Below are 23,236 nucleotides of genomic sequence, written 5' to 3'. Positions count from 1 at the left end.
CCTCTGAGTCCTGCTAATACCTGACAGCTAACAGATGCCGGCAAAACTCTTGCAATTAAGCCTTAGTAATTCAAGTGTAATGGAGTCACTTTTTGTCTTTCACATTAGTGACCAGCCATTTCTCTTCAGGGTTCGTTAGAGGTGCACAGGCCCCCAGCGGGTCCCCAGCACTGCCTCGAAAACAAAGAGACAAGTCCCCCAGCAGCCTCTTGGAAGACGCCAAAGAGACTTGCTTCACCAGGGATAGGAAGGGAGGCTTCTTCAGCTCCTTCATGAAAAAGAGAAATGCTCCCACACCCCCTAAACGCAGCAGCTCTTTCCGAGAAATGGAGAATCAACCCCACAAGAAATATGAACTCACGGGTAACTTCTCATCTGTTGCTTCTCTACAGCATGCTGATGGGTTCTCTTTCACTCCTGCCCAGCAAGAGGCGAATCTGGTGCCACCCAAGTGCTATGGGGGGAGCTTTGCACAGAGGAACCTCTGTAATGACGATGGTGGCGGGGGCGGGGGCAGCGGCACTGCTGGGGGCGGGTGGTCTGGCATCACAGGCTTCTTTACACCACGCTTAATCAAAAAGACACTGGGCTTACGAGCGGGTAAACCCACAGCCAGTGATGACACTTCCAAGCCTTTTCCAAGGTCAAACTCTACATCTTCCATGTCCTCAGGGCTTCCAGAGCAGGATAGGATGGCAATGACCCTTCCCAGGAACTGCCAGAGGTCCAAACTCCAGCTGGAAAGGACAGTGTCCACCTCTTCTCAGCCAGAAGAGAATGTGGACAGGGCCAATGACATGCTTCCAAAAAAATCAGAGGAAGGTGCTGCTCCAAGCAGGGAGAGACCAAAAGCCAAACTTTTGCCTAGAGGAACCACAGCTCTTCCTCTCAGAACCCCCTCTGGGGATCCAGCCATTACAGAGAAGGACTCTCCGGGGGTGGGGGTGGCTGGAGTGGCAGCTGCCCCAAAGAGCAAGGAGAGGAATGGCGGAGCACGACTCGGCATGGCTGGGGTCCCCGAGGATGGCGAGCAGACGGGCTGGTCTTCTCCCGCCAAGGCTGTCACAGCCCTCCCAACCACTCACAACCACAAAGTGCCGGTCCTTATATCACCCACTCTGAAGCACACTACAGCTGACGTGCAGCTCATTGGCACAGACTCTCAGGGCAATAAATTCAAACTCTTATCTGAGCATCAGGTCACATCCTCTGGAGACAAGGACCGACCCCGACGGGTAAAACCAAAGTGTGCCCCACCCCCACCGCCAGTGATGAGACTACTGCAGCATCCGTCCGTGTGCTCAGACCCCACGGAAGAGCCGCCCGCCGCCGCGGCAGGACAGCCCACATCAGAGGCACAGGAAGGAGGGAAAAAGGCAGCTCTGGGGGCAGGGCCCGGCAGTGGGAAAGCTGGGAGGCCAGCGATGCCTCCACCTCAAGTGCCTCTGCCCGCATCTTCCGTCTCGCCGGCCAAGATGGCTAATGGCACAGCAGGTACTAAAGTGGCTCTGAGAAAAACCAAACAGGCGGCTGAGAAAATCTCCGCAGACAAAATCAGCAAGGAGGCCCTGCTGGAATGTGCTGACCTACTGTCCAGTGCAATCACGGAACCTGTGCCCAACAGCCAGCTGGTGGACACCGGACACCAGCTCCTCGACTACTGCTCAGGCTATGTGGACTGCATCCCTCAAACCCGCAACAAGTTCGCCTTCCGAGAGGCTGTGAGCAAACTGGAACTCAGCCTACAGGAGCTGCAGGTGTCCTCAGCAGCTGCTGGGGTGCCCGGGGCAAACCCTGTCCTTAATAACTTACTGTCATGTGTACAGGAGATCAGCGATGTGGTGCAGAGGTAGCCACTGTCAGCCTGGTGGGAAGGTGCTCACATTTCTGAGGGGAGAGGGAGAGGGGCTTGTTTTCCTGTGTTCTTGTTTTCAAAAAATGAAAGACTGATACTTGAGTGTGTTTATGTGAAGTACCTCAGTTCTCTGAGTTCTCACGTTTACAGGTTCATCTCAAAAATAACAAAAAGCAAAACACATAGGCCAGGGAAGTTGGGTGGGGGCAGAGCAGCGGTGGACGGGAGCGGAAGCTGCACTGGCTGGAGCATCAGGGACCGTGTGCGGGTCCCACCACGGAGAGGCAGATGGCACGAGGTGGTCCCATGGGGCTGCTCCCGGCAAGGCTGCGGGACCGCGCCCGCTCAGGGGACTGGCGGTGGCTCTCCTTCTGCACATCACAGAAGGGAATGGACTCGGGGCTGCAGAGGTACTAATGGGGATGACCATGCTCCAGCTCCCCTAAGGACGCGGGTGGGACAGAAGGAAAAGCTGGGAGCGTACGTACCGCGAGAAGTTTCACTGAGGCTGTCGGAAGCAGCTGTTTCCACACAGTCACTGCTGCAGGAATTGCTGCAGAGCTGGGCGCGGAGCGTGCTCCGGTCCTGTTGTGCACCGGTGCGTTAGTCGGTGCGGGAGGTCACAAATGCTAGAACTAGTCCGAGAGAGACGTCCTCCTCACGGCCTTGCACCGGTGAGCCCAAGTCCCTTCTCCCAGTCCAGTGCGTTACTTCTTAGTGGACCAAGATTGCCTTTCTGCCTGTTGGTGCCTGCCTGTAAACAGCAGGCCTGGGGGGCTCCTCAGTGGTTCTTCTCTGCTGGGCAGGCCGTATTCCTTGATCTCTGGCAGCATTCAGGGCATTAACCAGCGTTGATTTTGAAAACAGCGGTCACGTACAGATTCTCTTGGGAACCCTTTTCTGTTCCAGTGTCCCTGCACACCGACACTCCCACCACTGGATCAAGCAGCTCTGTATTCCTTCATCAGCTCAAATGCCAGGAGAGAGGCTTCTTCTTGGAGTGTAACGGCCAGGGCCAGAGGTCTGTGACTGAGAGGAGAGGCTGGCTTGGTCCCAGGAGCTGTTTCTCTGTACCTTTCTCCTCCCTTATCACTTTAGAGTGAAGCTAGGTAGAGAGCAATGAGAAACATTCCCTCGCTCTCTGTGGACTTCAAGTGAGTTGCCCCACATTACTCTCACATGCTTCTCTCCTTTCACATGGCCCCTCCCCTCATTGTTGTGCTTGTTTATAAATATCATATTGGGAATATTCTTTGATACTTATTTTATGATTTCACATCTATTTGAAGAATGCATAATTGAAGGGGCAGGTTATTCCCAGAAAACACTGATTAAATCCTAAAAATATAATGACTTAACCCTCCAATATGTTTTGCCCTTAAAATAAGCCTGTTCCTTCCCTGTTCATTTATAATCATGGAAGCTAATTAGGATCATATGGTTAGAGGTTCATATTCTTGAGATCAGGTCTAATTTTAATTAACATTTCCTTCTCTTTATAGTTTTTTATGACCACCCCCCCCACACACACACCCGCCCAAAGAGAATAGAATAACATTTTTTTCCTCCCATAGGAGTATTAACCTAGGAAGATAGGAATTGAACACGGATGAACTGTGAGTTCTCTGCCTGGCTCTGTGCTCTGTCCACTGTCAGGCTACAGCCCCATCTCTCAGTCCCTTGAATGAAGGTAATGATAGATCTTTTCAAGGGTGTTTTGCAAATAAGTATATAGCTATCCCCTGAGAGCTGCTTCAGTGCAGAGTTGTTACGGTCAATGGTCTTTCATTCTCTTTGCTCAGTAGCAGATAATGGAAATTTCGAACAGCTGAGATCGTGCTAACTGTGCTAGAATACTAAGGAGGAAAAACTGTTTTGGACAGTTTGTTGTCTTTGACCAGGAGGAAGTTTAGTTTTCATTCGAAAGAAGGAAAGCTTTGATTTTTTACTGTGGCCGCTCCCAAGGAGGCCCAGGCCACGAGAAGGGTGAGGAGAGAGGAGGCAGGCAGTCCCAGGCCTCCCTGCTGGGCTTGGGCCAGCCCCTTCCGTGTGTCCGCTGCAGGTGCGACACAGGCAACTGGTGGTCCGGCTCATCTTCTTGTAGTGGCTGGACGAGAAGACAGGGTTCCCTGTGGCCTGGGTGGAGGCCCACGGTCCCCCCACCTTCTTCGTCTCCGCTCTTCTTCATCAGTCTTTTCCATAAACTTGAAATTGTTTTAGCAATTAGCCTTTTAAGGATGGGGCAGGGAAAGCTAAAACTTTAGAATATTATGCTGCTTTTTAAGTTTATCCGTCATCATGGGATGCAAGTTGAGGGATTAATTATGTAGTTGTATTTTCGGGGGATTTTTATTTTTTTTATTTTTTTAAAGCAGGGGATCTTTCCTTGAGAGCTCTGGAAATAAGCCTTGGAGGAACACTACTGAGTGTATGTAAGCTCCCTGGTTTCTCACCGCAGAACAGTCTTGAGGATGGGGACTGTGTCTTTCTCAGGGGCAGCACCCGGCTCTGTCTTGCCTGCAGTCGGTGCTCAACAAGTGCATGAAATGGATTGCTTTTTCCCACCACTGTCCGGAGTAGCATTACCTGTCGTAGCACACGCCGGCCACGCGGTGCTGGGCCTGTGTGACTTCAGGAGTTGTGCGCTCAGGACTCAGGTTAAAGAGGCACTGTCAACTTACTGTAAAAGTATAATTTAGATTTTTTCCTCTTTCTCATTGAAAAGGACCAGATTTTACAAATAACCTTATATAAATTTAAAAGTTTCAATTCACAGCAGAGAAAACTGCTTCTAAAAACTAAAAACATAGTCTATCTAGTTTAAGAGCAAAGCAGGAGCAGGAGCCCTTCTACAAGGTGTTGGAAACTTTCTGAAGTTATATATATATACATATACGTATATCTATGTATGTATATATATATATATATGCATACCTTTGGGCTGTCACAGCTTGAGTCCTTTCACATACAGAGAATATGATTTCAGCTTAGATTTCTTACATTAAAATGCAGTGTGTTGTGTAGAATACATCTTGATTGTGCTTTACATGAAGTATTTTCTTAAAAGGCTTTGTGTGAAATTAAAGTGTTTATATTTTCCTACAGACTTGCATTATGAATTTCAGAGATGTAGCCTTAAAAAAGATTGGCCCTAAGAAACTCATCCAGTGTTTTTCCAGATGACTGCTATACATTGACGTCATTAGAGGAGAGACCCTTTCCCAGCTCTGATGTTGGGGTTTAAATTAGATTTTTCTTACAATTCAGTTGAAAATTGGCTAGTAAAATAGTGCCCAGTTAAGAAAACATGCTGACTTTGCTAAGGCACAGTCCATGTTGATTTAAAGTCATGGAGCTTTTGAGTTTTAAAGGTTACAGTATAGGTAATGATTAAGCGTTGAGACTCTAAGCCAGTCTAGAAGGCAAGTCATTGAACCTTCCTGAGCCTTAGTTTCCACATTGGAAAACGGATAATAATAGTAACTACCTCAGGGTTGTTTGTAAGGATTAAATGAGATAATGTGTGTAAGATATTTAGCTTGAGTGCCTGGCACGTAACGAGCACTCCATAAATGTTAACTGCTATTACTATTAACACCTAGTCCAGTCGAGTCTTAGCCAGGGATGTGTGGCAAAATCCCTGGGATTTAAAAACCCGTCTGATGAGACCTCAGATGAGAATTCCCAGTGGGGTGAGGTCTCCGCAAATATGCTTTCCAAGAATCCCTCCGTGTGTTTCAGACACCCAGCACTGCCTGAACACTATCGGTACCCCGACCCCTTATAGCCTAAGAAATTGGAAGAGAGGATGGTTATGTTACTTGCCCATTTCCTCAATTAATTAGTGGCAGAGCCTAGGCTAGGGTTCAGGTCTCTTTCTGGTTGTGGGGTCCTTCCACCATTCCTGCTGCCTTGTGAGACACTGCAGAGGAAGTGGCTCAGCTAGACAATCAGTCTGCACAGTGCTGCGCACACCCTAAAGCACACGCCCCTGGCGCAGTCCGGCCTTACGGGGCTTGAATGTTGAGTAATGGCGACGCTAGCAAAGCAGGCGTTCAGTGGAGCTCAGTAATTTAAACGAAGAACGGTCTTTCTTTCGGTCAGACCTCAGCAACAGAGCAGCAGTCTGCACTTTGTAATAAAGAAATACCAACTTGCATTTTCAAAAAACCTAGTCCTACATTCCTTTTTCTTAAAACCAAAACGAAACAATTTTATTCCATATCATTTTAATGATTATGAGATAATGTATATGAAAGCACTTTGAGAAAAGTATCAAATGTAATTTAAGGTTGTATTATTAATGCCTGTTTAGAGGATCAAACAGTCGATTAGATGCTGATTGACTTAATAGGATTTTACCTGCGGGGGACCTGAAAATGCCAATATATAAATAATCAGCCCTATAACTTATCGCATTTGTAAATATGAAACTACTAAATGAATTATGTGCAGGTTTAGTGAGTGTTTTGGTAAAATTGTAGCTCAGTGCCGAATTTCAGAAAACTACGGACCAACTTTCTGGTTTAATTCTAATCATTAAAAAGTAGTAATGCATACTCACTCCAGAACAAAGAACCTCTTCCAGGGACCTTGACTCAGGAAGATTTGAGGCCCTCTTCTCTTTGAACACTTTTGTCCACTACATGTTCAGCAATCATTTAGCATCCTAAATGTGTCAGGAGCAGACTCGTCACCTGTTGATGTTGACAGTGTCCTTTTTAACCCGTGTCCAGCGTGGTTTTGTTGTTTTGGCGGGTGGGGAGAAGGGCAGGGATCAGATGGCCGTAGAACCGGTGCACTTTGGGAATTAGTTTTCTAGGATTTCCTGCCAGTTAGAAATGAGCTTGATATTCATCATCTGTGTGTGGTTTTTCTTTTTCTTCCTAAAATGAGTAAACATTTTTACTCCTGCTAAATCATAAAATACCCAAGAGGAAATTGCATTGGTGGCCACTTTTGAGTTATAGGCACACTGCATTCTGACCTCCCCTCCCTTCTAGTGTTTGCTACTGACATCATTGTTCCTGTCAGGCTAAGCCTCCACTGGTGGTTATATTGGGAGTTCACATTGGGTTGAAAGGATCGTCTACATTTTTATTCATAATTTTTGGGTTTCATCATCTTGTTTGGCATTAACTTGTTTTACCTGGATTTAGGGTCTATCTTTGTGCCCTAAGCATTTGTTTTCTTAAGTAGATGAGTCTCTGGATGTAAGTTTCTTACGAATTAATAGAGCCCAGCTGTCTGTATCTCGGTCTCAGCTTCTGTCAAGCCAGTAGCTCAGTTCTTTTGTAAATGTCTGCTTCGGTTTGGAATGTGTGGGAGCAGGAGAGCTCCAAGGCAGCTGACACACCCTTCTGACAGGCAGAGGCGGCCCCACAGATGCCCATACCTTCTGCCTGACCACCCAGGAAACTGCTGCCTGCCACGGCCTCACTGGACAGACAGGAGAGGCCTTGGGCTGGTTCTAAGACTTGTCCCACTCTCAGCAGTCAGAATTTAAGAAAGCACATGCAACCCTTGCTTTTGGCAAGTGCCTGTGGTAACCATTACTTGTTACACCTGCTCCGTTAAAACCGGAACATCCCTACCATTCCCCACCATTCCCCGCCGTCCTGTAGTGCCAGGAAGCATGGTCGGATTTCAGGGCTGTGGAACGGGCCACCTGTGCAGAGCGTCTGCCCAGGTGACTCTCTTAGCTCCAGTCTCTCTTGTGTGAAGTTTACCGCAGTGTCCAAAAAGAGGAGTTTCTGTACTGGGGATGCTGGTTTTCATGCCACACCTGAGGTGTGGGTTTCATCTTGAGGTAGCACATGCAAGATGATACTGCCTTCATTTCTGACTCAGCGCCCTAGATCCAAAGGACAGGAAATTGGGGAGGGCTCCACCCTGAGATAATCAGGGTGGGAAGATCACACGCTTCTCCCTGGGTGAGAAGGCCCAGGCAGGTCATCTTGATTCTAGGCTGGCTTGGAGTGGTGGAGGTCACTCTGAGGATGGTGCTTTCAAAGATGGGTTGTGTGCATTTTGCAGAAGAAATACTTACAAGCGGGGTTGATGTTGCACAATTAGTGAACTAGAACTGGTAGGTGGGTAGTGGTGGCTCAAAGCCCTAGTCAGCGAGAGTCCCTGCTTGAGACGTTCTCTCCGTGCAGGGCGCTGATGTGGCAGACTGCACTTTCTCCGTCCCACTTGGTGAGCTGGGGGAAGAGTGCTCTAACCGGACCCTTCCCACCCCCAAGTGCACTTCTTTGCTCCTGTGTACAGTTATAAATTTGAAATTGTTTACTTCTCTTAGAAAAATTACATCCTTTAATTTTCCCATTGCTGGGTAATCCAAACACATTAGCAAGGCCCTGGTTAACAGCCCAAGGTCACAGATGGTGTGTGAACAGATCCAAGGGAAAGAGGGTGTCTCTTTTAAGTCACAAGTTCAAGCTCAACTTTGTTCTCAGACCACACGCCCATATATCCTTCCGTTATCTGTTCTTTGAAATTGTTTGTTCATCATGTTACTCATAGGATCAAATTTCTGGGTCTTACTCTAAGTTACTGAGCTGTACACACAGGCCTTGAGGTCCTTGGAGCATTCAGTTAATTCTTTAGGACAGGGTGGAGTTGAGGTGTCCAATGCTAGCAGGTTTTAATAAAGGAAATAGACAGTATCGTTGGAGCTTGCTTAGAGTTGCTTCTGAGCCTCCAGATAAGAGTTCTAAACATGTAATTAAGCCATTAAGTTCAACCATCAACTTCAGTTGGAGAATGGGACTTCTGATTAATAAAATTTTCACATTTAAGGATGGTTTTCATCGGCTGTAACACAACAGTAACACAGGTGTGCCAGATAAGTTTATTCTCGAGTTAAGAAGATTCTGTAGGATGCAGTAGTGTTTTAGTGCCATCCCTGGTGAATCCCAGATACTGCTCTGCAGTACTTCTTCGGAAGTACCATTCCACACGTTGAGAGTGGCAAGGGTGCCAGGAGACCGAGATGTTTCTGGTAGATGAATGAAGGCCAGGTAAGCCAGCCTTCCTCCACTTTGACAAGCCATTTTTCATTGTGGCCACTGTTCTTGGGATTGCGTTATGAGAGAAGTTTTCTGAGATCTTGAGAAATCACTTTAGGGTGATTGTCCTTCAGAGAAATTAGTATTCAGAAATGAGAAAGGACAATAAGTTTACTCATCTTAGAGTTCTTTAGGGCATATGTTTGAAAACCGTCTTATCTCGGGTCCATACAGAGGGTATGTGTTATGTCCACACCCCGCTGTTGTCTAAGAAAGGGGAGTAGGTGAAAGAGGAGTTGCTCAGATCTTTCCCTGTGGGGAACAGACAACAGTGCCCTGGTTTAGAGAGTTTGCCATGAACAGGCCAACTGAGCTGTTTGCGCATACTCAGAACCCCCCCACCCCCTGTCTCCTGGGTAGACCCCACACTTTTCCTTTTTGCAATCTGATTCTGTAGTGACTATCAGTGGAGAAACCCAGTTTTATACTGCTTGGCAAAACCAAGTTTGAGTATTTCACGGTGGTTGACAGAACTTTGTCCTAAAATATGATTCAGAGTTTTTAAAATGTGTTTAACATTTTATACCAAAGGTCACGCCCTACAGGTGTATGCGTGGTGGGTGCACAGAGAAAGAGGTCCGGAGGGCCTGGCACTGTGTGCGTTGCTAAGGGGACACAGTGAGACAATATGGGACTTGAAAACACATCAATCATGGGTCACACTACCAGTGTTGTCGGGTATTTGTTCTTGTAATATATTTTCAGGTGTTTTGTTTTCTAATTTAATTATCTCACCCTGTTGTCTGACTGTGAACTGCTAACAGTGTTAAACTTGATGTAAATAAATGAGGCCCTTGAAAGGGGAATGCTGTCTGCCTGTTGTCTCACAAGGCTTGCCAACTTGTGTTTTATTTTAAATAAAGGTTGCAATATTTTATTGGCAAAGTAGGCTTGTGATTGGAGTGTTTCTCCCACAATTTTACCTGAGAGCAAATCTGCGCAGAATTTATCTTTCTCTACAGTAAAATAGATGTCTGCAAGGGAAAGAAGCCGACTTTAGCGACCTCCCTCTGGCACAGTCACCCCCTCTGGGAGTGAATACTCATTCTCTGATGGATTTTACTCTTTGGAAATGGCCAGAGGCATCATCTGGAGCCCTGCAGGTTCATAAGGTGGGTAACGTGTGTGCGCTGTGTGCATCTGACACAAGCTGTGAAGGATGCTGAGCCTTCATTCTGTCGAAGTCCATTTTGAGGACAACTCCAAATTCCAAAACCGTTTTCACAGGTTGTATGGAATGTCACAGGTCTCGAATTTTTTCAGAACACAAGTACCTGTTTGGATTAGGTAGGAGCGGCTCTGTTCCAGCGGTGCGCCTGCGGGTCCGGGTGCTGGGGCTGCCGAGCCTCTGCCCACGAGCCCTCACGCTCCAGCTTCAGTCCTTCTCTCCTGCCCAGTTTTGGTCAAGTTGGGAAATCTTATTTTAGAGAATCCCGAGGAGAACCTTCCATTGGGATTTTTCCTTCTTGCAGAAGCAGTCACATTTTGCAGAGCCGAGGCTATGGCAGTGGCTAAGGAAAGCTGTTTCAGGGAGGAGTCACGAAAGCTGGGGCCGGAGCGCCTGGGCTGAACCCCTCCAGCGCACCGAGGGCTCCCGGACTCTGCCCTCTCAGGGCCTGCAGTCCTCGCCTAGTAAACAGAGACCGCGGTCACCCACAGCAGAGCGTTAGGACACCGGGGAACGGCTCCGCAGTGCTCAGCACAGGCCACCGCACGTGGGCCCTTCTCAGGTGTTCGTTTCCTCAAACTTCAGGTGCTCAAGGACTGGGACAGGGGAGAGGCCCCGCTGTGGCTTTGTGTGTGGTGCCAGCCGATGGCCGTTTTAGTAGGTTTTACTTTATTCTTCTTAAACGCCAAAGCACAGTGTCCTGAGCACTTTATAAAGATTAACATGTTTTATCCTGACAGCAACCTATGAGGTAAGTCTAGTTATGCTCACTTTTACACAAGTAGAAACCAAAGTCTGACAGCTTTCTGTGGTCTCTGTGGTGCTCCGGTGGTGAGCGGCTGAGCCATGACACTAGGGCCGGCTGGCTCCAGGGAAGCCGTCAGACCCATGACATTCTGCTGCCTGTCGTGGTCCTGGAGGTGTGAGAGGGTCAGAGCCTGTATCTACGACCCCACACACAGCTAGTCGGTGTCAGCCGTCCTATGGCTCTGAAAGGAGTGTGTACACTGTAGCTGGGGTCACAGCAGGATCGGGTGGCCTGCATCTTCCTCCCAAGATGCTCCGGGCCGAGCCTGGCAGCCAGGCTAAAACTGACCCACCCGTTTTGCTGTACAGTGAGGCCGGGCTTACTTCGGTCTCCTAGGTGGTGAGAAAAAGTTGCTGTAATCATGGATTTGAGTACTGAGATTGGGATGTGGCTCCGGCTGGGTGCTCCCGCACCTTGAGTGCAGCGAAGTGTTAAACGGGAGAGAGACAGAAGCGTTCTGTTTTCCCAGGGCTCAAGGTAAGAAGGTTGGGGAGGGTTTTAAATAAGGGGATAATTGAGGTGAGGACAAATATAAGAGCAGAGACCCATGTGCAATTCCAGAAAAGCAAAGGAACCAAGAGAAGGGAAGAGACCCCTCCTGTGTGTCCAGAAGCACAGTGTCTGCATTTATATGTGGCCATTCAAACCGCAAAGATGACTTTTTCTTTCTGTAGCTGGGAGCCCGGGAGGGATGTCTTCAACACGACAGCAAGAGCCTCTTCAGCAAGAGGCTGAAATGACCTCGTGAGCCCCGGCACGCACTCTCGCTCAGCCGGGCAGTAGGACCTCCTTTTGGAATGTTGCTGGGTGAGCACGATTACTAGGTCTCAGTAAGGAAGCAGGCTGAGGGTTCTAGAAAAATACAGCATTTTAATTTTTACATATGACACAGGCATATCAAAGCCCCTAACTTAAATTTCTTTTAGATTTACAAGAGAATCATAACCTATGCTGACATGATTTATATACATAAAAAATTCTTCCTCTTTCCTTCAGCCTGAGGCTCCTTGCTCATCTGCTCACCAAAGCTGCCCTCTGGGAACAACTTGAAAACTAGGCCACCCATCCTACAAACCTGAGCGGCTTAATTGTTCTCTTCCCTGTCACCCTGACTCCCATAGCCACAGGCGTCTGCAGGCCAAGCCGAGATGCTAGTGCGCGTGCTTGGCATGTATCGTAATGCACGTGGCTTGCTCCGGCCACCTGGCCCATGTTTTGGAATGCGGCTTTTTAAGGCACCAAGGGACTGAAAGAAGTGGCTTCGCTTCTGATTTAAGGCCTTCCTTCTTTACTTCATGTGGGTGAGTGACTGCTGGAGGCCAGCCTGCCCCAACGGGCCCTGTTAGTGGAGGGCAGGCAGCTTCCAGAAGTCTTCCTGTGGCTGTCAAGGCAGGAAGTAGTTAATTCTCTGGGAAATAGATTTGCAGCCCTGAGAAGAGAAGAGTTGCTCCTCCTTGGGGACATACGCCATCATCTTGGCAACTTGGTCCAGCGCCGCCTCCGTGTACACGAGCTCCTGGCTGAGGAAGGCGTCTCGAGCGCACAGCCTCACGTGGCGGAACTCCAGCGGCAGGAAGGGGACGAAGAAGTCAATCAGATCTTCTCTGACAAGATGGCTGTGACCAAAGCCACTGTCTGAAATCAAGACCAGAGTTACATGGCGTCTACCCTCAGGCCAACCCCACCTGGAGTTGTAAGGTGTCAAGATCTACACGGCTGTGTAGGAGTTTTAGGGAAAATGTATTCCAGGGGAAGGGGGCCGTGGGGCTAGGACGGCAGGTTTACAGTTTCCATCCAACAGCAGAAAGACGGTGACTGGAGGTGTGAACCACTGAGCTCACAGACTCTTGCTCAGGGTCCGCGGGCTTCTCTTATCCCTGCCTGGATCACAGGGCTAGGCAACTACTCCCACAGCATTTTCAGAAAAGGAGTTCAGCATTTTTGGACTCTCTTGTGCCTAGTTGGAGTTGACGGTGAGATGACGATAGTGTGTCCACTGTGCCTTGTTGGCCTCAGAAGCCCACATTCCCCCCATCTGGTGTCTGTGAGGCTAGAGCCCATTACCTGTGGACTTGGCAATCTCAGCCTGGAGCTGGGGCCCCAAGTGTTCCAGCTGAATGTCTTCCCGGGACCACCCAGCCTTCAGCAGATTCAGGACAGCCTCGTTGATGACACTGCCTCCGAGGTTACTGGAAGAAATAAGGACTTGTTAACAAATACTATTATTTTTATATGTAGCTTCCAAATGGAGAACTTGACCATTGAAGCCATTGCCCTGGTGACTGGAAGAAGGGAGGTCAACGGGCCTCCCCACCCCCCGCCCCAGGGATCTCATCACAACGCAGAGTCTGCACAGAAGACCTTGTCCTTGAGAGGGAGCCGAGGCATGAAGGTAGGCAGAGGCCAGTGTGGAGGCCCGTGTGCCCCCACACACAGCTTAGTGGCTGAGGGGAACGGTTGAAGGGTCTGCACTTCGGAGGGTAGCGTGGTGCACTGACCTGATCTGCTTTCCTTCCTAATAAGACGATTCCAGGGCCACAGAGGGTGCATTGAAGACACATGGGATGGTTGCAGAAAGCAGATCAGGGAGCTGGCTGCAGTAGTTGTTTAGAGGTGGAAGTGTTTAAGAATTAGCTTATGAGGCCCAACTGTCAAGCCGCTGTGACAAATGTGAGGGAAAGGAGGCCATCAAAGAATGCAAGCATGTGCTGTAAGCTGCTTGCTGTCCCCTGGCCTCTGACAAGTGCAGTGAATGTAGGAGAAGCGTGGCGACGAAAGCTTGGCTCTGCACCCACACACGTTTTCTATTTGCCCTTGATCTCTCCATGGGTTGGGCTATCACTAGGCAACTAGAATTATGGGTCTGAAGCAGACTGGGTTAGAGAGATGAGGGAGGAACAGGAGAGCTGGGGCTGGGAGCACTTTGTCCACGACCCTAGTCCCGTGCGCCCCCCCCCCCCCATTCTCCCATTGCTAGGCTGAAGCTTCCCAGGCCTTCCAGCATCTCCTTAAACCAAGCTCTGGGGGCGCCTGGGTGGCTCAGTCCGTTAAGCCTCCGACTTCGGCTCAGGTCAGATCTCACATCCGTGGATTTGAGCCCCGCGTCAGGCTCTGTGCTGACAGCTAGCTCAGAGCCTGGAGCCTGCTTCCATGTGTGTGTCTCCTTCTCTCTCTCTGCCCCTCCCCCTCTCATGCTCTGTCTCTCTCTGCATCAAAAATAAATAAAACATTAAAAAATATAATAATAAAAAATAAAAACCAAGCTCTGCCCCTGCTTCTTGCTCAGGCCCAGCAGAGGGAGGGGGACGCTCTGACTCTGTCACTCGAAGCTACATTAACCCATTTGCCTGCTTGTTTGGCATTGGAGTGGCTCATGTGCCAGGCTCCTTGGAACACTCCCGGACACAGAGGGGGTGCTGAGTGCTTCTCTCCCTGCCTGCCTGCCTCCACCCATGGGTAAGCCAGGACTGCCCCGTGCCTCCCTCCTTGGAGGTCCCCGCCCCTTGCTCAAGTTCAGACACCCAGCCAGACTTCTTCTGATACCTTTGGCCCGACTCCCTCTGGCTGCAGGGAGGCCTGCCTGGCAGGCCGTCTACACACGTAAGCAATCACGATCGTATCAGCCAAGGCGAGAGCTGACTGCCCCATCATGTACCCACCCCTGTGAGGCAAACAGCTGCAGGGTAGGTATTGGGAGAGGAGTGGGAGTCACTCGTGGAGCCCCTGGAGCAGGGACTCCGTGCCCAGTGCATGTCGGGTGCTCAATAAACGTTTATTTAATAAATGAATGTTTGTGTGTGTTTGTCTATACTGTTTCCATCTCCCTTCTGAAAATCTCTTGTTGCATAAGCCAGTGTTGTCATCCTCTGTGCTGTGGGCTTTTCTCTATGACGTGGGCCCCTTCTCTACGCACCACGCCCGCCCCTCATCATCAGCTCTGCAGGCCCCACTCGGGCACCAGGACTGCTCTGTTAGATGCCACTGCCTGCCCGGGGCACCCCAGGTCACTGGCAAACCAGCCTTCTACCAACCCCCAAACCTAATTGCTAATAGGTCTTTCCTAAAGAAAAGAGAGAAACTCCAATTACTTATCTCTCAGAACCTTAGTTTCCTCAGTTGTAAAATAAGAGAATTGGACCAATTTAAGATTGCCTCCTGAGATCAACCTAGATTCAACGGCCAACAAATACACATTTCTACAAGCATCTTCCGTGCAATGGGGTACAAGGCCTTTAATTCCATGAGCAAGTTACATTCTTTTTATTCTTTAAAAATCCCTTTGCTATTTCCCTGACAACAGCCCAAAGAGAACAGAACAGCATGAACTCCCTTTCACGTCACAGCATCGCCGAGCAGAGGATAAGAGCTCCCAGTAGGGCGACCGCGCTCCACTTGGTGGCAGCCTGGGAGAGCCATCGGTCCTGCTCCAGACTGCCACCCAAGACACCCTGCCGCTGCCGGCAGGTGCCACCCTCGTGCAGGTCTGCAAAGCCACTAGCGCCTTACTTCAAACAGCAGGCTTGGGATTTTTTCACAGGATTCAGCTGCTGGCCTTACAGTGTGACTTGTTCCCACCAGCAATTTGAATCAGCTGTGCCTTTCTTCCAGCCCCCCCCCCCAGGGCCCTCAGCACACAGGTGAGACCACTACAGACATCAAGTCCAATGCTGTCTTCCCCCATCCATCCCTAGAACACTTTTCCACTTTACAATGGTGCAAATGCAGTAAGCATTCAGAAGAGATCTTACTTTGAATTTTGATCTTTTCCTGAGCTAGTGACGCAGGTATGATCCTTACCCATGATGCTGAGCTGTGGCTCCCAGCCAGCCACCTGATCACAAGGGCCCACAACCGATACCTCACAGCCATTCTGTGCCCATACAACCATGCTGTTTCCGTCGGTACGGGATTCATCAATTACAGGAGACGGTCAGCATATTGTAAGATAGATAGGCTTCACGTTAGATGCCATTACCCAGCTGTAGGCTAATGTGCGTGCTGTGAGCACAGTGAAGACTGAGCCAAGCCACAGAGTCTGCTGGGTTAGGTGTGTCCAATGCATTTTAAATTTACAATGAGCTTATTGGGACAGAATCCCATCGTGGGCTGAGCAAGATCTGTACCTAAAAGCCTTCGGAGTTTAGAAGCACTGCTTCCTGGACCCCCCCAGGGGCAGGACTGGGGATGGTGCCAGGCAGCACTGTCAGCCTGGCTGACCTGAGGGTTCACGGTGGTGGGCGCCTAGTCCTGTCCAGGACCACTGACTCTCCTAGGCTGGGCACAGGCCTGCAGCAGAGCCACTGGCGCTGGAGACCACACCCTTGTCACGGCTGTGCACCCTCCTCCCCAGAGGGTCCCCTGACGGCCAGCAAGTGGGGGCCCACACACTTTTCCCCTGGTGGCTCTCTCCCCAGGCCCTGCTCCCACCCCAACGTTATATCCATTCACTAGTGACCGTGTGGCCTTGGACGGTGCACAAAGGCCAGGTGACAGGGCTAGAGGGGACTGGGGCACCGCTGGCAGGTCAATGACCAAAATACTATAAAGACAAAAGCTTATCTAGAGGCCGCAAGGTCACCTGGGTCGCATTAGGAAATCCTGGCACTGGCAAAGATTTTCCAGGCTGAGAACTGAGTGGGAAAGTCAGTGCCCTGGCATAGGGACTCAGGTCAGAAAAATGTCCACTTTCCTCTTCCTCTCTGCTTTTCTTTTAAAATCACCTTGGGAGACCACCCGCCCCGCACTCCTTCCCAGGGCACTGTAGTGTCCCGTAAGCCTGAATTCCAGACCCGGAAGGGCTTGCCGTCAACGCCCTGAACTCCCACCCTGGCTGCAGTTTCACCTGGTTCCGTGTTGCCCTGCGGAACAAGGAAACGAGAACTGCCTTCCACGCCTGGCTCCCTGACGCTCCAGGCTGGATGAAAACCCAGACTCCCTACTTCCCCACCTTTACGGGGTGCGCCCAGAACTGAAGAAAATCCCCTAGCAAGCCTGTACTGGCCTGCCAAGGGTGCCAAGGGCCTTGAATCTTGTAGTGGCTGCTTGTGAAGCCTTTCCGGTTGGGCCAGCAGAGACCCAAACTTGACTGCTGACAAACCTTGGGCAGGACTTTCCCAGCTGGAGCTACCATAAAAAGATAGGATTGAACAAACTGATTTCTCAGTTCACTTTTGACAAAGCCATTTCCAGAGCATACAGGCAAACCACACAGGAAGTGCATAATGTTCAAGAGCAGAGTCCTGGCTGGCCAGGCTGCAAATCTCAACACAGGTGTGAAAGCATGAGCTTTTCATTCCACACATCATACCCTGAATTTCAAGCCAGTGACTTCCCCTCGTGGTCACCGAACAGACCTTCCAAGGCTGGAGAAAGATCTGGCCATGTGGGACTTAGTGGGACACCACCCTCCACCTGGGTCTACCTTGGGATTTTTTTTCAAGGGTAGTTTGTACCTAATTTTTAACAAATATGCCGATTTGAGGACGTATTGCTGTTTTAAGAAGGGACTCACAGTGTGTGAATTATATTCCAAGCTACATTACACAGCCACAATAATCAAAACAGCATGGTATTGGCATAAAAACAGACACCTAGATCAGTGGAACAAAAGAGCCCAGAAATAAAACCCAAGCATATATGGTCAATTAATTTATGACAAAGGAGGCAAGAGTAACAATTGGGAAAGGACAAGCTCTTCAGTAAATGGTGTTGGGAAAACCGAACAGCCACATACAAAAGAATGAAAACTGGACAACTACCTTGCACCATACCCCCCAAATTAACTCAAAATGGACTAGATTCAATGTGAGACCTGAAACCATAAAACTCTTTTAGAAGAAAAAAGGCAGTAAGCTTTCGGACATCAGTCTTGGCAATGATTTTTTTTGGATGTGACACCAAAAGCAAAAATAATTCGACTACATCGAATGAAAAAAATTCTTCATAGCAAAGGAAACGAACAAAAGGAAACAGCAACCAACTGAATAGGAGAAAACATTGGAAAGTCATGTATCTAGTAAGGGTTAATATCCAAAAAATACAAAGAGCTCAGAAAGGTGTCTGGATGGCTCAGTTGGTTAAGTGTCCAACTCGTGATTTTGGCTCTGGTCATGATCTCATAGTTCTTAAGATCGAGCCCCATATCAGGCTCTCTACTGTCAGCACAGAGTCTTGTTGGGATCTCTCTTCCTTTCTCTCTCAAAATAAACATACATTTTAAAAAAGCACATACAACTCAATAGCAAAAAGAATCTGATTAAAAATGGGCAAAAGATCTGAAAAGACATCTTTTGAAAGAAGACATACAGATGGCCAACAGGTACACGAAAAGGTGCACATTACTCATCATCAGGAGAAAGCAAATCAAAACTATAATGAGATGTCACATCCCATCTGTCAGAACGACTATAACCAAAAAGGCAATAACAAGCGTTACTGGGAGTGTGGAGAAAAGGGGGCCCGTGCACAGCTGGTGGGGGTGCGGATTCATGCAGACGCCCAGCAGAGGCTCCTCAAAAAGCTAACGGTAGAATTACCATAGGATCCAGCAATTCCACTTCTGAGTATTTATCCCAAGATAACGAAAATATCCAAAAAGATATATGTGCCCCCATGTTCACGGCAGCATTATTTACAACAGCCACAGTATGGGAACCTAGGTGTCCACTGATGGATGGATGGCGAAAATGTGCTCTCCCAACACACACTCAATGGAGTATTATTCATAAAATTCCATAAATTTCCTAATGAAATCTTGCCCCTTGCAACAACACGGATGGACCTTGAGGGCATCATGCTACATGAAATAAGTCAGAGAAAGACAAATACCGTATGATCTCGCTCGTGTGTGGGATCTTCAAACAACAACAACAAACCAAGCTCACAGATACCACAGACGGGAAGTTGCCAGAGATCAGGGGGAATAAATAATGAATCTATCACGGGATGTAGAGAACGGCCTGAGCAAATAGTTAAGAGTGCGGTGCTGCATATCTGACAGGTGCTGACTTAGATCTTAAAAGTTCTCGTCACAGGCAAAAAGTGTAATTGGGCTAACTAGACTTACTAACTTAACTAGAATTACTGCAACCATTTTGCAATACGGATATATACAAATAGCGAATCCGGTTGCACACATGAAACTAATGCTATATGCAAATTACACGTCAATAGAAACAAATCCCCAAAATGCCCCTCTAAAAGGGGTCCCCTGTGTGAGTGGTCCCTCCCTGAGGAAGCCATGGACTAAGGAGGGGTCCGAGGGCAGTCTCCCCACCCGAACACAGCCATGGGAGAGGACAGATGAGCGGTGGCAGGTACCAGCGGTGGGTGAGAGGGGGGTTAAGGGGTGGGAGTCAGTCCTTTCTCAGCGGTAAGGGCATCTGTTTTCTCCCCCGGAGAGTGGAAAGGCGTCTGCAGCCTCGGAGAGCGCGGAGGCCGCCTCGGAGCAGCCAACGTGCCAGGTGACCACTAGCGAGCCCGGCAGGTGCGGCCACGGGGAGCCGTGGGCTCTCCCTCCCCTTACCCAGCCCTCCGGACTGTTGTTCCCCACACCTCACCTGAGAAAGAGAAAGATGGTTCTCCGGGACTGGACCCTGGGGTTCTCGGGGTCCTGGCCTTCCAGGTGTGGCCGGAGGGCCTCCAGCAGTCCTGGGTGCAGCTTCTCGGCCTCGTCGAAAATGAACAGGGTCTGGGGGCAGCGCTCCTGTGTCTTCCTGACCTGATCTGTGAGCTGCCCCTGCACCGCATACAGGGAGCTGGGGCTCAGCAGCCGCGGGCGCTCTGAGACCCTCTGCACAGCAGCGCCACCTCCCGCCCCCGCCCAGCATTACCAATCCGATCTGGGGGCGGGGCGAGGCCCTACACCCTCCGGGCCTCCCAGGTGATTCTCCAGCACCGGGGCTTGTGGAGAGGAAATGGGCCAGCCTGGCCTTGGAAAGGGGCCCCAGCACTTTTCCTTTTGCTCCAGGACGAGGTCCCCTCCCAGCACGTCCGGTCACCCTCCCTGGGGGTGGGAGGCAGGCTCTACCAAGGGGAGATGGGCAGAGCAGGCTCAAGCACCCGGCAGCGGCCACGGCCCCAGGTCCCGAACTCCCAGGAGCACAGTGCTCACTAGTACCCAGGCTGGTGCAGAACTGCCTTGCCAGAGTCACCAGGAAAGCAGGGCTGGCGCCTGCCCGGAGTGCCTGTCATCAGAGCCCACACGCACTGTCCACCTCTGACCTCCCTGCATTCTGACTACAGGCCGCCGTCACCCGTGTGTGTGTGTGTGTGTGTGTGTGTGTGTGTGTGAAGATGTGCAGGGTGTACGGGCGAATGTGCACATGTCAGTTTTCACAGTGGGAAAGCTGAGATCCACAGCTGAGATCTGCTCTTTTTGGGAAGACCTGGCCAACCAGCCGCTGGCCGCCACCCCTCAGGCCACTTCAGGCTACCTCTGCCCTCCGAGACAGCGCCGAAGCTGCCGGGCAGCTCGGGCCACCTCTGTCTGCAGAGGCTTACGTCAGCTTCCCAGGCCAACACACCACAAGTATTGGAACTAAAACCTGAAGAGCGATGTAGTGATTTGTAATCTCTGTCGTGTTGCAACGGGGTTTGGGTCATCTTCTAGCTTATCTGAAATCCTGCATGTCTGAATGGAAGAAACCCAAAACAGCAAAGCGGCATGGACAAATTTTGTCCATCTGTTTGTCGGTATGTGCTGAGCGATTTGAGGAAGACGTGGAAAATCTTACATGCCTCTTTATAAAAAAATCAGGATATGCAACTTTCTGTCCAGTATTAATCACAGCGACATAAAACAGTAGAGAGGAAAGGGTTCAAGGAAGTACACCAAAATGCTAACTGTGGTTGTGTCTGTGTGTAGAGATCATGATAAAGTGTTTGCTTCTCTCTGTTCCATGTCTCCTGCATCACCACTGTTTCTAGAACAGACAACACGTGGATTCTCTGTGCAAGCTTCGTGTCTGGCCTCTCACATATGGCTGATGAGGAGACAGAGCTCAAGACGGGAGCTGTTTGGAACAGAAGTCTTCCGTCCTCGTGTCCGGGACCTCATGTGTGTGGAGTGGGTGTGTGAGTGGCTTATAGCTTCCGTCATGGCGGCCACCTGGTCCCCCACCCCCACCCCACCCCACCCCAGGCTTCTCTGAGGCCTGCCTCCCGGTGGGAACAGCTGACTTCAGGGCCTCCCTCCCATCACAGAGGCCTGCTGCCCCCATCCAGCTGGCGGGGCTCCCTGGCCCTGCCCGGCCTCACCTGGTACAGGTCCACATACTTCAGGTGAGGAAAGTGGAAGGTGGCGATGAACACCTTGACACAGTCGCTCCTCAGCCCATCCCGGAAGAGGTTCTCCGCCAGCAACCGCGCCACGAAGTTCTTGCCTGTGCCAGACCAGCCGTGGAACGACAGGGCCAGGGCCTTGTGTGGCCGCGGCAGCTCTAGGTAGCCCCTCACCGAGGTCAGGACCAGCTCCCGGGCCAGATGCTGGCCGTGCAGTCGTCTGCTCAGGTCCGATGCCAGGCCTGGGGGCAGGACAGAGGGAGCCGTGGTCAGGGGCACACGGCTCGGTCCCTGAGAGACCGGGCCTCTGGACATCTCTAAGTGAGGATCGCCTGCCCAGACTGCCTGGCCGCAGTGAGAAACCACCGTGCACACCTCGCAGCCCGAAGGGATTCAAGGGCTCTTTTCTGAAGAGCTTGAGAAATCAAGATTGAATTTAGGGAGAGAAGGAATCACCCTTTCTAAAGGCCCTGAAGACACCCCAGAATAGCTGGCAGAGTCCTGTCCAGAGGAAGGAATCCAGCCCCCACGCTTATGGGGCTGCTACTGCACAGAGGTTTCAGGACCCCCTCCCCGAATACTATATGCAGACACCCCCAAATGAATAAATTCAATTAAGCAAACACCTGCTGAGGGCAGCAAGTGTGTTCAAAGTCCTCTATTAGGCTGTACTTCCTTCCAGCCATGAGGTTGCAGGGTTTGGGGACAGGGGCTCCCAGGAGCCAGGGCGGAGACAGGGAGGATGATGAAAGGTCCCCTGCGCGCCCTCGTTGGTCCCTCCTCCCCAATCCTCCCTCCTCCCCACAGATTCCCGAGCCCCTTCAGGCCCCACGAGGTCCAACCGGTGAGGTTGTTGGAGATCCTGCAGTCGCCGCTGCCGCAGCAGTCCTGGAAGCTGCAGTACCACGAAGTCAGGATGTCCAGGTACTGCTGGCCCAGCAGGGGAAGGCTCCAGCCTGGAAAGAGGGGGCTGTGAGATGGGCACGGGGCCTGCGGCCTAGGGGACGGCAGACACTGCCTCCCTGCAACCAAGCAGAGCAGTTCTTCCGGTCCTCTGTCCCCCCTGCGAGCCACCTTTCACTCCTCCAGGCGCCTTCCTTGTGCCTTGCCAGGGCACAGAGCAGAGGGGTCACCCCATCCTTCCAGTTAGGAACGGATCTGCCTTAGTACTGGGTGCCACACCTGCCCACAAGGAGCTTGCAGCTTAGTAGGGAGTCAAACAGTAGCTGCTGATCAACTTGAATATACCCAGCATGAGCAAAAACAAAACCGTATTACGGGACCCAGAATGATCTGCATTGCATAGACTGCAAGGAGCCTCCGAGGTCATCTGGTCCATGACAGTGAAATGACAGGCCTGCCACACGACTCGTCGGGGACGGAGCTGGACCGGGGACACAGTCCCAGGACTCCCGGCCCAGCTCCGGCCCCGTCGGCAGCAAATGAGAGAAGGCGCTGGGGTTGTGGCCGTCGGGGGCTTTTCGTGAGGCCAAGAAGGCAGGGAAGCGAAAGAGCAGCTCCCGGGAATGAGCCAGGGCAGGCTGGGGGACTCAAGGAAGTGTGAGCTGTCTGGAGGGGTCAGGGACGGGCGACGTGGGCAGGGCAGCCAGGCCCATTCGGGTACATCAGGGCCGCGCCGGGGACCGGGGACAGGATGCCCGGTCCCCAACGGCGCCCAGTTTCCCCAGCCGGCACTCGCCCGGCCCCGGCTCTGGCCCCGCGGAGCCCCAGCAGCCGATCTTACCCAGGGAACTCGCGCGAGCCTCCTTGTCGCCGTCGCAGTCCTCGGGCCACACGCGACAGCGCAGGTGAGCCCAGTAGCGCCGAGACAGGGCGGTGACCTCCCTCAGCCGCTCCCGCAGGCCCTGGAGGAGCTCCAGGGCCCCGTCCGGCGGGCTGGCGTGGCTCGCGCCCAGGCGCGGCGGCGGCAGCAGCAGCAGCAGAAGCAGCAGCAGCAGCAGCAGGCGGAGGCGCAGGCGAGGCATGGCCCTGCCGCCTCCGGCTTCGCCCGGCTCTCCTCGGTCCGAGGAAGTGGCGCCGGCGCGGGAACCGAG

The 23,236-nt window shown here is 51.1% G+C and overlaps 2 protein-coding genes across 9 annotated transcripts in view; one reads left to right on the top strand and one right to left on the bottom strand.

Annotated features, from left to right (window-relative positions):
• The window catches only part of ABL2 (ABL proto-oncogene 2, non-receptor tyrosine kinase), a 110,715-nt gene extending 100,905 nt beyond the window's left edge, over positions 1-9,810 (top strand). For 4 of the 8 annotated variants that reach the window (XM_029935151.1, XM_029935148.1, XM_029935152.1 and 1 more), the window contains 2 exons: positions 130-363; positions 673-9,810. In XM_029935151.1, the coding sequence (XP_029791011.1) occupies positions 130-363; positions 673-1,853 (1,415 nt within the window). In that variant the 3' untranslated portion in view covers positions 1,854-9,810. Of the gene's footprint in view, positions 1-129 lie in introns of all 8 variants that reach the window. The other 4 variants (XM_029935146.1, XM_029935144.1, XM_029935147.1 and 1 more) reach the window with 1 other exon arrangement.
• Positions 9,811-11,745: 1,935 nt separating this feature from the next.
• On the bottom strand, positions 11,746-23,230 carry TOR3A (torsin family 3 member A). The gene is made up of 6 exons (XM_029935153.1): positions 22,927-23,230; positions 22,025-22,138; positions 21,159-21,424; positions 19,460-19,638; positions 12,966-13,090; positions 11,746-12,536 (listed from the first exon to the last, which is right to left on the bottom strand). The coding sequence occupies exons 1-6, from the start codon at positions 23,165-23,167 to the stop codon at positions 12,286-12,288; spliced, it is 1,176 nt and encodes a 391-aa protein (XP_029791013.1). The 5' UTR covers positions 23,168-23,230; the 3' UTR covers positions 11,746-12,285.
• Between the last annotated feature and the right edge of the window lie 6 nt (positions 23,231-23,236).

The sequence above is a fragment of the Suricata suricatta genome, chromosome 3 (assembly GCF_006229205.1).
Source record: "Suricata suricatta isolate VVHF042 chromosome 3, meerkat_22Aug2017_6uvM2_HiC, whole genome shotgun sequence".
Lineage (NCBI taxonomy): Eukaryota > Metazoa > Chordata > Mammalia > Carnivora > Herpestidae > Suricata > Suricata suricatta.
This window is presented reverse-complemented; position numbering and strand designations above follow the sequence as displayed.

Bases quoted from the DNA above. Each gene is read 5' to 3' on its own strand.
- TOR3A (XM_029935153.1), bottom strand. From the start codon at position 23,167: ATGCCTCGCCTGCGCCTCCGCCTGCTGCTGCTGCTGCTGCTTCTGCTG. The intron at 22,139-22,926 runs GTAAGATCGGCT...CCCTCTTTCCAG, and splicing joins GGCTCGCGCGAGTTCCCTGG to GCTGGAGCCTTCCCCTGCTG. The intron at 12,537-12,965 runs GTAATGGGCTCT...TCTTGATTTCAG, and splicing joins TGAGATTGCCAAGTCCACAG to ACAGTGGCTTTGGTCACAGC.